The 13,685-nt window shown below is 40.1% G+C and overlaps 1 protein-coding gene across 1 annotated transcript; it reads right to left on the reverse strand.

Moving 5' to 3' along the window:
- Positions 1-1,362: 1,362 nt before the first annotated feature.
- Positions 1,363-2,134, reverse strand: LOC126968743 (uncharacterized). The gene has a single exon (XM_050813855.1). The coding sequence runs from the start codon at positions 2,082-2,084 to the stop codon at positions 1,410-1,412; it is 675 nt and encodes a 224-aa protein (XP_050669812.1). The 5' UTR covers positions 2,085-2,134; the 3' UTR covers positions 1,363-1,409.
- Between the last annotated feature and the right edge of the window lie 11,551 nt (positions 2,135-13,685).

Below are 13,685 nucleotides of genomic sequence, written 5' to 3' on the forward strand. Positions count from 1 at the left end.
CGTTATGGATTACTACAATTTATAAACATTAACTTGATGTACCAATTAGGCAATTTTTAATGAAATATTTTGAAAATTCTTCCAGATAAACACAAAACTATTTCGGAAGAGTTTACATAATAATAATGGTCATTTTTTTATGAAAATTAGCGACGAGACGAGCAGGACGCTCAGCTGATGGTAATTGATACGCCCCACCCAGTACAATTCAGTGTCGCTCAGGATTCTTAAAAAACCCAAAAATTTTGAGCGTCACTAAAATTGCGCTCGTCACCTTGAGACATTAGATGTTAAGTCACATTTGCCCAGTAATTTCACTAGCTACAGCGCCCTTCAGACCGAAACACAGTAATGTTTACACATTACTGCTTCACAGCACAAATAGGCGCCGTTGTGGTACCCATACTCTAGCCGGCTTCCTGTGCATAAGGCCTCTCACTGGTTTATTCAAATATATGTATATTAATAATAAATATTTATATATTTGCAGAAAACCTCTCTTTGTTGATGATGTATACCTTTTTTTTTATGGAATAGGAGGACAAACGAGCGTACGGGTCCCCTGTTGTTAAGTGATTACCACCGCCCTCAATCTCCCGCAACACTAGAGGAATCACAGGAGCGTTGCCGGCCTTTAAGGAAGGTGTACGCACTTTTTTTGAAACACCGCACAAGGAAGCTCATTCCACAGTTTTGTAGTACGTGGAAGAAAGCACCTTGAAAACCGCACTGTGGAGGACCGCCACACATCCAGATGGTGGGGATGATATCCTAGCTTGTGGCGTGTCGTGCGAAGGTGGAATGAATACCTGTTTCTGTAATAATATCCCCTTTCATTATTTGCTTATCATAATAACCCACATTTACTGTATCAGTTTTCAAATACGAATTGTGCATATACAAGGTATAGATTTACACTGTTTAGTAAAGATTACAGACACAAATTTTCCTGTTTCCATTTGCTTCTATAAAATTTGTCTGGCTATAAACAATGACGACATCCACACTTAAATATTGTCAATCAATTTAAAACTTTGTGTTCATATAAATAAGACTTCAAGTATGTACATAACAATATATAATATATTGTGTATTTGCTGAGCTCTTAAGTCTTACTTTACGGACTGTGTAAACACCAAGTAGGTATTAAAATAACAAATGAATAGTCACGACATATCTTCAATATTTTATTTCAATACAGTCGATCCATTAAGCGTAATGCTAATACTATTCATACATTTATATATTTACAAAGCACATTACAAACTATTTACCAATCTATTTGTTATGCAAACGTTCATATTAACTGTTCGCTTGCGTGTTCTAATGTTTTGCTGAAATCATTGACCAATAAAACACTCCTTATAAAAAAATATTTATTAAAATACTGATCTAATAACCTATATCACTCAGGGCTGAACTTCATTCGCTGCACTATTGTCTGCTTCGTTAGCTTCAGGGATTGTATTTGTTCCTTCGGCTGGTGGAGTGGTTGGCTCTTTTCTTTCATCAGTTTCAATAGCGGGCGGATTCGTCGAGTCTGTTTTATCGGTCTTATATGCCACACCTGTCTCAACAATCGGAACTATGCGTTTCTCGGCCTTCTCACCTTCATTACCGTTCAACGGAACAGAGATTTCTAGAACATTATCGGTGTACAACTTAGCGGTGACATCAGCAATGCTCGCGTTAACGGGCAGTGTGTATGTATAGAAGAACTGGCTGGCGAAAATGTCGTGCTCGGCTTTCTTCGCCTCATGTGTACCTTGGATGAAGACGAATCCGCTCTTCAGTTCAACTTTCAGGTCATCAAGCTTGTAGCTCTCCGTGTTGACGATAACCTTGAAGATGTTATCGTCGACTTCAATTTTCGGTCCGAATTCAGTGATCTGCGGGAACAGGTTCCAGATCGGCGCGAAGAAGTTCATGAAGGGGAACTTGGGGAAGGAGAACCATGGTGAATCGTCTTCGAGCTCTGATTCGCTGATTGTAGTTATCGGGTTCGGGACGGCGGGTTTATCGCTGGAGGGGAAAGCAGCGGCGACAGCGAACAGCGCAAATATCGCGAACAATCGCGGTGACATTTTGTATATGTACGTGCGTCTCTCACTGATATGTTAAAAAAACTGGCGTCGGAGCGGATAGCGTAGGCTTTATAGAAGTGGTGGGGGGAGCCGGCCAGCGCATCGGTGCACCGTCCGTAACTACGTAATTAGAGTGTAATTGTACAGATGCGTCAGGTTGTTCAATTACAATCAGTACCAACTAATAGTTTACTGATTTTAACAGCGAGTTGATGTAACATTAACTTTTTACTTAGCTATCGCAAAATCTGGATATGGAATTAATATGATAATTTATACCCAGGGTTGAATCTTATACCCAGGATCCAAGGTCCGCCATAAGGTTGATTTGATATTCGGAAGTATATATGTATAGTATATTAACTTATCACGTCACATTTTTAACAGTGTGCTGATGCAATGTTAACTTTTTACTTAGCTATCGCAAAATCTGGATATGGAATGAACATGATATCTTATACCCATGGTTGATATATTATACCCCGGATCCAAGGTCCGCCATAAGGTTGATTTGATATTCGGAAGTTAATACTTATATTAACTTGTCATATCATTTTTTACCAGTGAGCTGATGCAATGTTAACTTTTTACTTAGCTATCGGAAAATCTGGACATGGAATGAATTTGATGTCTTATACCCAGAGTTGAATCTTATACCCAGGGTCCAAGGTCCACCATAAGGTTGATTTGATATTCGGAAGTTGTTTGGAAGCCATTTTGTACGGTTTTTGAATCTAATTCATGACATTAAGTAGAGCAGTTAAGTGGTATCTATATAATTTTATCTGAGAATAAAATTAATTAGATGTATAATTATAAACTTTTTAAGAAATGATTCTCACACCTTACGATTTCATATCAAAAACAATGTAAATTAGCCAAAGAAGTAACCTACATAGTTAAATGTGACATGATTTGTATCACAAAGGGATCAATACCGTGCAATTACCGCACAAATTAATCAGCTTAAAATTATGTTTTAAACCAGATGAAATCTTCCGAAACAATTACCCTTTCAATGTAACAAAATTAATAGATAACCAAAATTTCTCCAATGTGATAAATTTCTTATATAATGGAGTTTGAAATAATATCTTGAATGAACGTTGATTACGAAAAGGTCAAATGATAACCCGCAGATTATTACAGTGATTTCACCTTCTTTGAAAAATCATATCCTAAATGGTAAACGACTAACTTCTACCTGAAGAAATATATTTTTATAATATTTAATATTTTCTTGACAGCTAATGAACGAAATAACTTGTTAGACTCAATAAAATTAAAAATGTTAAACAAAATAAGCGAAGCTTCTAAATTTTAATCTTGTTTCATTAATTAACCATCAGATCAAGTATTTTAATTGAGGTTGCCTCGAGTGGCCGATTTATTTATGTTTTATCTTTTTTTATACGAAAATCAGGTACTACATAAAGTTATTCATTTAAAAAATATAAGTTCAAAATGTGGATATAATGGTTTGGTTAAATGCTCTAATTGAATTAGTGGTTAGTGATTCCTATTGAGCTAGAGGTCCCGGGTTCGAATGCCGGTAGGTGCAATCATTTATATGATGAATATGAATGTTTGTTTCCGAGTTTTGAATTTTACTTATATTTATATATGTTTAAGTAAGTATATTGTATTAAATATATCATTGACTTGTACTCATAGTACAGGCTTATGCCTTGTTTGGGGCAGGATAATTTGTATAGGAGTGTGTCAATGTTATTATTATTAATTAGACCAAACTCGTCCATTGTAAGGTATATCCACAATAAAGGTATTTATCTACTATTAAATAATGTGAAGTGTGGATTATGTGACTATTATGGTGATTATGTTATACTCGGAGTAGAAATAAAAATCCTAGAATATTATATCAGATATATCAATGTAGGTATACCATGCTAGTTTGGGGATAGATAACATAATTATTAGCATAGCATGATGTAGATCGAATATCAAATGTAGGCAGAAAGCGATTGCATATCTGCGTCGTAAAACAAGAAGTTAGTCTATGACGCGACGTGACCTTGTAAGGCCGGCTTCTAGAGGCATCGCGGCGAACACAACACTATCCAATATCAACATGAACGTTTTTGTCTGTTGGCGCGTACAGTCCGCCGCCCAAGTACCTCGTACGTGACCGCCATCGTTGAATCAGCTAATATTCTCATGTTCTACGAGTCTGTTTATAAATTAACCGGTTATATCAACGTAATGATTCATTATGATTGCAATCTATTTAATCAGCGCTCTGTAATAATTGGACGTAGGTAAGCAGATGGATTCAAAACACACTTTGGTCAAAATAGAGTTAGGTAGGTATGCCATCGTACTCCTAAAAGTCGATTCTGTCATGTAGTAATAATAATAATAATAAATACCTAAATATACCAGCTGTTTTAGAGCCAAATAGTCTTACCCGCCGCGATGGCAAGCGTCCTGATGGAATGACGCTGGTGGCTTGGGCACGGGGAAGGGCGCTGGTGTGGGACGCCACTTCCGTCGACACTCTGGCTCCTTCTCATGTCCAAGTTACGTCAGTTGGTGCTGGGGCTGCTGCTTCGACTGCTGAAGACGGCAAGCGTCGCAAATATGTTGGTCTCAGTGAGTCATACATCTTTGTGCCGTTTGGTGTCGAGACACTTGGCGCGTGGGGCCCAGAGGCGCAGAGAATGTTCAAAATACTATCTTCTCGCCTCAATAAGGCTACTGGAAACCCAAGCGCTGGCAGCTATCTCGGTCAACAGATCAGCGTAGCTTTCCAACGCGGGAATGCTGCCAGTATTTTAGGTACGCTTCCACGTAATGATAGTTTTAATTTTATGTAGTCATAGTATTGTAAATATAGTTATAAGATTTGTTTTGTTTGAATAAATATATTTTATACTGTATAATAAATGTTTATTTCAGACACACATCCATATTGGACAATTTTACAAAGTCATAATTACAATCAGTCAAAATTATTAAGAATTCCAATTATTTATGAATATTAAGATATAAATTTGAAATTGAATAAAAAAACATTCGATATCTACAGCTATTTATGGTTGTTACTAAGATGTACATTTAACGAATATTTAAAAATGGGATTGTTCAAGTACTCAGACAAAGTAGAAATAATTTTGTTGCTAGAGGAGTGTATACGCGACCAAAAGGATGCTATCTGTAATCTAATAATTGCGAAGAAATCTTTGATGCCGTCGTCTTCAAACATGATGGAAGCACTACAGTACCTAGACAATCTCATTAGGTTGCGATACGCATCATTATACTTCTCAAAAATTATAAGCGATACAAAAAGCGTGTATTTTTTGTTTTTTAAACTATTATCGTATTCTAGAAGTATGTACAAATAACTTTTGACTGTATTATAAAACAGGGATTATCTTGAAATTAAGTTATTTTGTTCTTATAAATAAAACCAGACTGCTTTCTAGATTATTTTCTATTCACTCGGAACTGACCTCTGAAACAGTTTTACATTGTATTATTTTAATTGTGATTTGTATGCGGAACTAATAACTTTTTATTGTAAATAAATTTCTGTGAAATTTTCCTAACCCGCTTCTTCTATTTTCAGTCAGTTTCATCTTACATATAACATGAAGATCAAACATATTATTTCTTACTTGTTTAGATATACAAGAGCTACATCTTAAGTCAATTTCCTAATATGCAAATATTGGTGTTGAGCAGGTTATCAACTGTAAAGTAGATCCTGTAGATGAAGCCACAATCTGAGAGTTGAACAAAGCATACAAGATTTACGAACGGTTAGCTCAGTTGGTTAGAGCACTGGCACGGAACGCCAGAGGTCGTAGGTTCGAGTTCCGCATCGTTCATAAAATTTTGTGTTTCAAATTTTATTTGTGAATTAATCCTAGAAATGAGGATTATCACTTTAAAAAAACATAACAAATTGTTTTATATTATTTCTTAATAAATAAAGTAATTTTTGGATATGTATGAAATACTCACACATATCATCACATGGAATTACCCACAGATGTCCTTACACACAGCGCCTTTCTTTCTTTAAGATGAAATCTCTAAACACGAATAAAATGATCTTATTTATATCGAAAATAGTTAACAATTATGTCAATAATACGGAGCTACTCGATAAAATATCTTTCACCGTACCTTCGCGGTATCCGCGTAAAATTATTCACAATACATTTAGCAGACCTCTTATAAAATCACATTTAGGACTGAACTCCCCCATTATCAAAGCTGGTGAAAATATAACATGCGTGTTAGAAAACATCCAAATGTAGATATATTCAATGACTCTCATAGCTCACTTAAAAATATAATCTATACTAATATTATAAAGCTGCAGTGTTTGTTTAGGAAAGTGATCACCCGATCAGCCCGTCCGCCTGTCCTTCAGGCGTACTTTGACTCGCAGGCGACCCCTAAGGTCCCCGCGGTCAGTCCTGACCGCACGGTAGCCCCTCAGGCTTCCAGTGCTTCACCGGCCCGGCCGGAAACCGCTCTACCGTCGAGAGCGGAGAGTGTCGCGTCGGATGCTGACGGCTTCATCACCGTCAGTCGCAAGAAGAAGCGCGGTCGTGAATCGCCTTCTCTGGATAGTACACCCGCGAAGAAAGCCGCGGCCACGACTGGCTCCGCTCCCGCGTCCGCGCCCGCGCCCGCTAAAGCCCGCGTACCGCCTCCGACCAAGCGCCCGCCTCCTATTTTTATAGGGGACCGAGGCCGATGGTTAACCGTCAAAAACAGGATCCCGAAGACGCTCTCCTTCCAGGCGAGGGCGTACCAATCTCTAATCAAACTAGAGACCAGAGAGGTAGCGGACCACCGCGCCCTGACATCTCTTCTTAGAGAGCTGAGTGTGGGTTTCCACACGTACGCCCTGCCTGAGGAGAAGCGTCTGAGGGTCGTTATTAGAAACGTCCCCAAAGAGCTAGACGAGGCCGACATTCTGTCGGACCTCAAAGAACAGGGTTACCCTGCACACGAGGTGCACCGTATGCGCGGAACCATCAATAAACAACCATTTAACATGGTTCTCGTAGTCCTCGACCTCACGCAAGAGGGAAAGGATATCTTCAATATAAAATCGGTCTGTTCCCTTCAGGGCATCCGTACCGAAGCTCCTCGCAACCGCGGGGGGCCCGGTCAGTGCCACAGATGCCAATTATACGGGCACTCGGCACGAAATTGCGAACACACCCCGAGGTGTGTGAAGTGCCTCGGGAAACACGGCACGCCAGAGTGCCCTCGACCAGCGCAATGCGCGGAGCCCCCGGCCTGCGTCTTGTGCGGGGAGAAGGGGCACCCCGCGAGCTATCGCGGGTGTCCCAAGGCACCCAAACACAAGCGTCACCCAGGGCGCCGCCAGCCGCAAGGCAGAGCAGAGAAGGTGGAGTTCACTCCAACCTTCAAACCTGCGCCGCCTCCGAAAGTAAACGCCTGGGCGAGGTCTCCTCCGGCTGCCAACGCTGCCACAGAGGCCACTCTCGCGGCCCCCGCGCCCCTCCGGCCTCCGCTAGCGTCCCGCCCGGCGGCGTCGGTCCCGCGACCGAGGCCCCCGGCGCCCGCGTCCGCGGCAACAGGTAGCAAAGGCGGCAGCACCTTTGCTTTCATGTTCGAACTGTCAGAGATGTTCGACATTGACGAAATAACAGCCCTGGCCAGCAGGCTCGATGCTGTCCGGGAAGACCCGCCGTCGCTCCTGCAAGTTATGGCAGACAACGGCAAAATATTCCGTGCCCTCACCGAAATAGGGCTAAAGTATAAAAACAACATTCGCGATGCCTAATAACGTAAGCGGACGGGTCAAACCACATACGCTCCGTATAGCGTATTTTAACGCCCAAGGCCTTAAGCCTCAACTAGACTTGGTGAAGGAGTTCGCTCACGAACATCAATTAGACCTATTCTTAGTGCAAGAGACATTTTTAAAACCACGTATACGCGATCCGCGTATCGCTAATTATAACTTAGTTAGGAATGATCGCACCACCCGTATGGGCGGCACCCTCATTTATTTTAAAAGGTCTCTACACTGTATACCTATAGATCCTCCGGTCCTCACTAACATCGAGGCCTCTGCCATCCGGGTCAGTATGGCGAATCACCAGCCGATCACTGTTATTTCAGCTTATCTTCCGCCGAACAAACAAATATTAGACACAGATATAGAAGCATTACTCGGCCACGGGGCCGCAGTCATAGTGGGCGGCGATCTTAACGCCAAACACTCCAGCTGGAACAGTAGAGCCACAAATAGAAACGGAATTTTATTAGACTCTCTCACAGACACGCGGAACTTTTCAGTAATAGCACCCGACGAACCAACACGTTATCCGGATAACGTCGCGCACCGACCCGACATTCTAGACGTTGCGTTACTTAAAAACGTAACGCTCAATGTAAATTCAATCGAGGTTCTTCACGAATTAGAGTCAGACCACCGGCCCGTCGTCCTAAATCTAGGCCCACCGGTTAACTTTCAACCACCGACGAAAACAGTGATCGACTGGCAACGGCTGGAAAAGGATCTCGAGTCTATCAAGTCCGACGACCTTGACCGTATACCGGACGTCATCGACTCGGTCGACACGGCTCACAGTGCTATCTCTCATGTGACGTCACACATACAGAGTAGGATCAAGGCCTGCTCCAGGCAGGTTCCGACGATGCAACCGCATCGCCTAAACCTGCCTCCAGAGGTCAGGAACTTACTCACACAGAAGCACAGAGCCACTAGACTCTACGACAGGTATCCGTCGGTCGAGAATAGGCGCCACCTCCGCTACCTACAGCGGGTGGTACGGGAACGTATCGCGGAACTCCGCGGCGAACGTTGGGACCGCTTGCTCGGCAACCTTAAGCCATCACATGTGGCTTTCTGGAAGCTGCCTCGCGCGTTCAAACAGGAGCCGCCCACTGTCATGCCTCCTTTGGACAGACCGGGACTGCAGCCGGCGCTCGATGACGATGAGAAGGCTGAATGCCTCGCCGATAGTCTCGAGAGTCAGTGCTCTCCAAATGCAGCAGCCGACCCGACACACGTTGACGAAGTTGATCGTGAAGTTGAACGTCGCTCCGCTCTGAGCCCTTCAGGCGACGTAATAAAACCCACCTCTTACGAAGAGGTGAAACTAATCATTAAGGAGCTTCACTCCAAGAAGGCCCCGGGGCCCGACACTATAAACAATAGGGTTCTTAAAATCCTACCCTCGACCCTTATTTCTTTATTGGTTACCATTTTTAAAGTAAAGTAAAGTAAAGTAAAGTAAAGTATGCATTTATTCATGACATCACAAAACATATATACATAGTTATATTAACAAATAAAAAAAAAAAAAAATACTGGGTCATGAAAAGGACACCCACTCAGTATTTTTGGAAATGATTTCCAGTACTGATTTTCAGTAGGTACCTACCAAGTCGACTCGTTGACAGTAGCTGTAGACAACACGGTTCCTTTTGTTATAGGTCTTAAAAGTGACCATCCAAAAATAGTAAAAAAATAAAATAAAAGAAACTAAAAGATTGTATTGGAAATCGAGTTTAAAAATATTTTTATTTTAATTTTATTAAATAAGACATATTTTGATTTTTTATTTTATTTATTCATGCTGTTTATTTTTGATTTTATGCCTCTGAACATTTTTGTTTTTCTAATAGAAAAGATTTCAGTTTGTTTTTAAAGGAGAACAAATTTTTTTGATCTTTAATAGGTGGCGGCAAATCATTCCAGCATTTGGAGGCACTGTATTTAAAGCTACCCCTAAATGCTGCGGTACCGTGTAGAGGCACTTCAAGGAGAATCTTGCCGTGACGCGTCTGATAACTCTCATTTGAGTCCGATAACCACCTAAGCCTTTTATATAGGTAAAATGGTATTCTGTACTTAACCACGCTAAAAAGTAACGAGGCAAACTGAAATTGCCTACGTAATTCCATCTTCATTATGTTGTTGGTGTTCAAAAAGGGTGTTACGTGTGCACGGTAAGGAATATCATAACAAAATCTTGTGCAAGCATTTTGTACCCTTTGTATAAGTTTTTTTGAAGCCACCAACAACCTAGGCCCAATCACTGTATTAGCGTAGTTAAATTTAGAGAGAATAAGTGATTCACATAACTCTTTGCGAACCCAAACGCTTAGCGAATTTCTGATGCGATAAAGTAACTTTAACCTATAAAAACAATTTTTCGCGACACCAAGAATGTGATTTTGAAATCGCAAGGATTCGTCAAATACAACTCCCAGGTTGCGCGCTTCAGAGACTCTGTCTATTTGTTCTCCATTTATAAAAATTTTGGGTTTATGGTCTGATGTTGTGTTGACTTGATGGTTACTTCCTAATATCATATATTTTGTTTTTTTCGCGTTTAACTCAAGGCAGTTATTTTTTGACCATATAGAAATGCGATTTAGGTCTTCCTGTAATTTCGCAAGAGCAGAATTCAAATCTCCTACTTTAAAAGATATATACAACTGTATATCATCAGCATAGATATGGTATTTGCAATTCTTTATACAGTTAGCGATATCCGCTGTGTAAAGTATAAACAGAAGTGGCCCTAAAATTGAGCCTTGAGGAACTCCTCTACAAACATGGGCGCAACGAGAGATACAAGTGCTAAGACCATTTTCACACCTAATGTTGACGACTTGTGAACGATTACAAATAAAGGTTTTAAACCAGCAAATAGTCTCAGATTTGAAACCGTAAAAAGAGAGTTTCGCTAAAAGTAGTTCGTGGTTAATTGAGTCGAAAGCCCGGGAAAAGTCTAATAAAATCAAAATGGTACACTCTCCTCTGTCCTGGGCTTCAAGAACATTATCAACCACATCTAATAATGCAGTAGTCGTGCTCCTATGTTTTCTAAAGCCAGATTGTAACTGTGGAAGTAGGTCATTTTTTTCTAAGAATCCTCTGAGCTGTTCATAGATTACTTTTTCTAGAACTTTCGACATACATGGCAAAATACTAATTGGCCTGAGGTCCTTAAAGGAAGAAGGATTTGTAATTTTTGGCAGCGGAGTTAGAAGGGATTTACGCCAAGCAGATGGAAAAGTTGAAGATGCAATGGAGAGATTGATTATAGCTGTAATAATCTTACTTGTGTATGGTAGAGATAACTTTAACATGTCTAATGAAATTCCATCACACCCCAATGCATTTGAATGTAAACTTCGAAGATGTTTAAGAATATCAGTTTCTAACACAGTTGTAATGGAGAACGTGAAATCCCCTCTCTTATGATTTAGGTAATAATCAATTTCAGAAGCAGGCGCAATTTTATTTCCAGGCACATCCAGGAAATGATTGTTAATTTCATCCGCCATACACAGGTGTTCTGGAAGTACATATTCCCCTTTGCTGTGTATGTTAATATTTTTTTTAATTGTCTTCCATAGAGTGCGCGGGTTGTTCTTATTTGAATTAACGTAGGTACTGAAATAGGATTTTTTTTCACGATCAATGGCATCAAAAACAATTTTTTTTAATTCCTTATAGTATATTATATGTGCATTGTTCTTTGATATTTTAGATCTTAGGTAAGCTTCATCCCTACGTTTCATCATTTGCTTTATATTGAACGTGATCCACGGATAGTCATGATTTTTTACTTTAATGATTTTTACTGGAGCAAGTATATCAAATATAGAAAGCAAGATGTTATTAAAATTGGAAACATAGCTGTCTAAGTTTTCAACATCTGAAAAAGACGCCCAGTCAATTTGAGATATAAAGTCACCGAATAGGATTGGATCAATGTCTTTGATAGGTCTATAAATTATGTGTTTAGGAATGATCCTTTCCTTCGCTACATTAACTTCGCACGAAATAAAAGAGTGATCGCTTAGGTCACTAATGTGTTCCACTGAAACACGCCTTAATGACATATTGGTGCAGAATAAATCCAATAAGGTTTCCCCATGGAGTGAAAAGTGTGTCGGCTTGTTTACATGTTGTGACAGATTCGTGATGACTAAAAAGTCCATCAGCTTCTTGTATCCTGAAGAATTTTGGTCTAAGATGTTGATATTAAAATCTCCTACTAGGATTATGTTGTCAGCCCAAGAGAAACTAATAAGTGACTCATGCAACGCTCCAATAAAAACATCAGTGTTCTGCCATGGTGGACGATAGCCAGTGCCAATTACAAGCTTTTTTCCGCCAATGCTTAAGCTTATCCACATTTGTTCGATATCATTGCAGCTGGGATGTTTTAATACTCTAGTCTTAAGATTATTTTTTATATAGAACCCGACTCCACCTCCGCGGCTGCGGATATGCTGAGAACGTGGAATATGGGCCAGCCGATAATTCGAAAAAATAGGCGCGCGACCCTCTTCTCCGTCTTTAAGCCACGTTTCATTTAGTCCTAATACATCAATATCATGACGATTAACAGCAACATGAAGTTCTTCGTGTCCAGTGCCAAGAGAACATATATTTATGAAACCAACTATAAGATATTTTTTTCTAGAAATCATCATTTATGTTATCATTGAGAAAAGGACCCAATTTAATGCAATAAAGTATTTGCCTGGTAGTACTGTCAACAAGCCGATTAATATAGAATGGTTTCCAATAATAATATTTAATTAATAAAATTAAAAATAAACTTAATTGACTAATACACAGAAAACAGTTAATATCTACTATATGATGGGTAATCCTACTAATACGTAATAATATGGTTACATTAGCGAGACTCGAAGGGGCTATATTACATAGATCCAATGGTATACAATAATAATATTTAAAGAATAACATTAATAATAAACATACTCGACTAATACACAAAAAATAGTTAAAATCTACTAAATGATGAGGTAATAATATAGTAACATTAGCTAGACAAGAAAAGGCTATATTACAGAGATCAGTAACAAGTTTTAAATTGTTTACATACAAAAAACCTTATCGATATCGTTTTCACAACGAATGTTTAATACTTTATTACCATTTTCGCGCCTAGCATATATTCGTCCTCCCCGGGTCCATATGAAACGCCAGTTTTTATTTCTTCCAAGCTTTTCCCGCGCTAAATAAAAAAGATTTCGGTTCATGTGTGACAGGTGTTCATTTATGTAGAAACGCCGTGACTCCCCTCCCACTCCGGTACCACTGGTGTCCGCACCGCGTCGCACCCGAGCAGCATGCAGTAGTTCGTCTCGTAGATGTCTGCGAGTGAGACGCACTACGATCGGCCGCGCTCGGGTATGTTCGCCAGTGGTTGACTCAGTCAGGCGTCGCGCTCCTCGACGATAGACGTTCACGATATCGCGTTCGTCTATAGTAATTCCGACCTTCTGAGCGAGTGTAATAGTCACGTGTAACAAGTTTTCTGCACTGCTTTCGTTTACACCGGTGATCTCAACGTCATTTAAAAGATTCTCCTGGTCGCATACATTTATTTGTTGTTGCAAAACCTCGATGCTTTTTCTATCTTGCAAGACTTGCTCGTTAGCCGCCTGTATTGAACACGAAGCGTCTTCCAGCTGTGACACTCGCTCCTCTACGCTATCCAACCGTGTGCTCAAGGTTGATACAAGGGTTGACAGGCGGGACATTTCTAATCGAAAACTAGAAAG

Source organism: Leptidea sinapis, chromosome 16 (genome assembly GCF_905404315.1).
Source record: "Leptidea sinapis chromosome 16, ilLepSina1.1, whole genome shotgun sequence".
NCBI lineage: Eukaryota > Metazoa > Arthropoda > Insecta > Lepidoptera > Pieridae > Leptidea > Leptidea sinapis.

Excerpts from the sequence above, each read along its gene's own strand:
- LOC126968743 (XM_050813855.1), bottom strand. The coding sequence starts at position 2,084 with ATGTCACCGCGATTGTTCGCGATATTTGCGCTGTTCGCTGTCGCCGCT.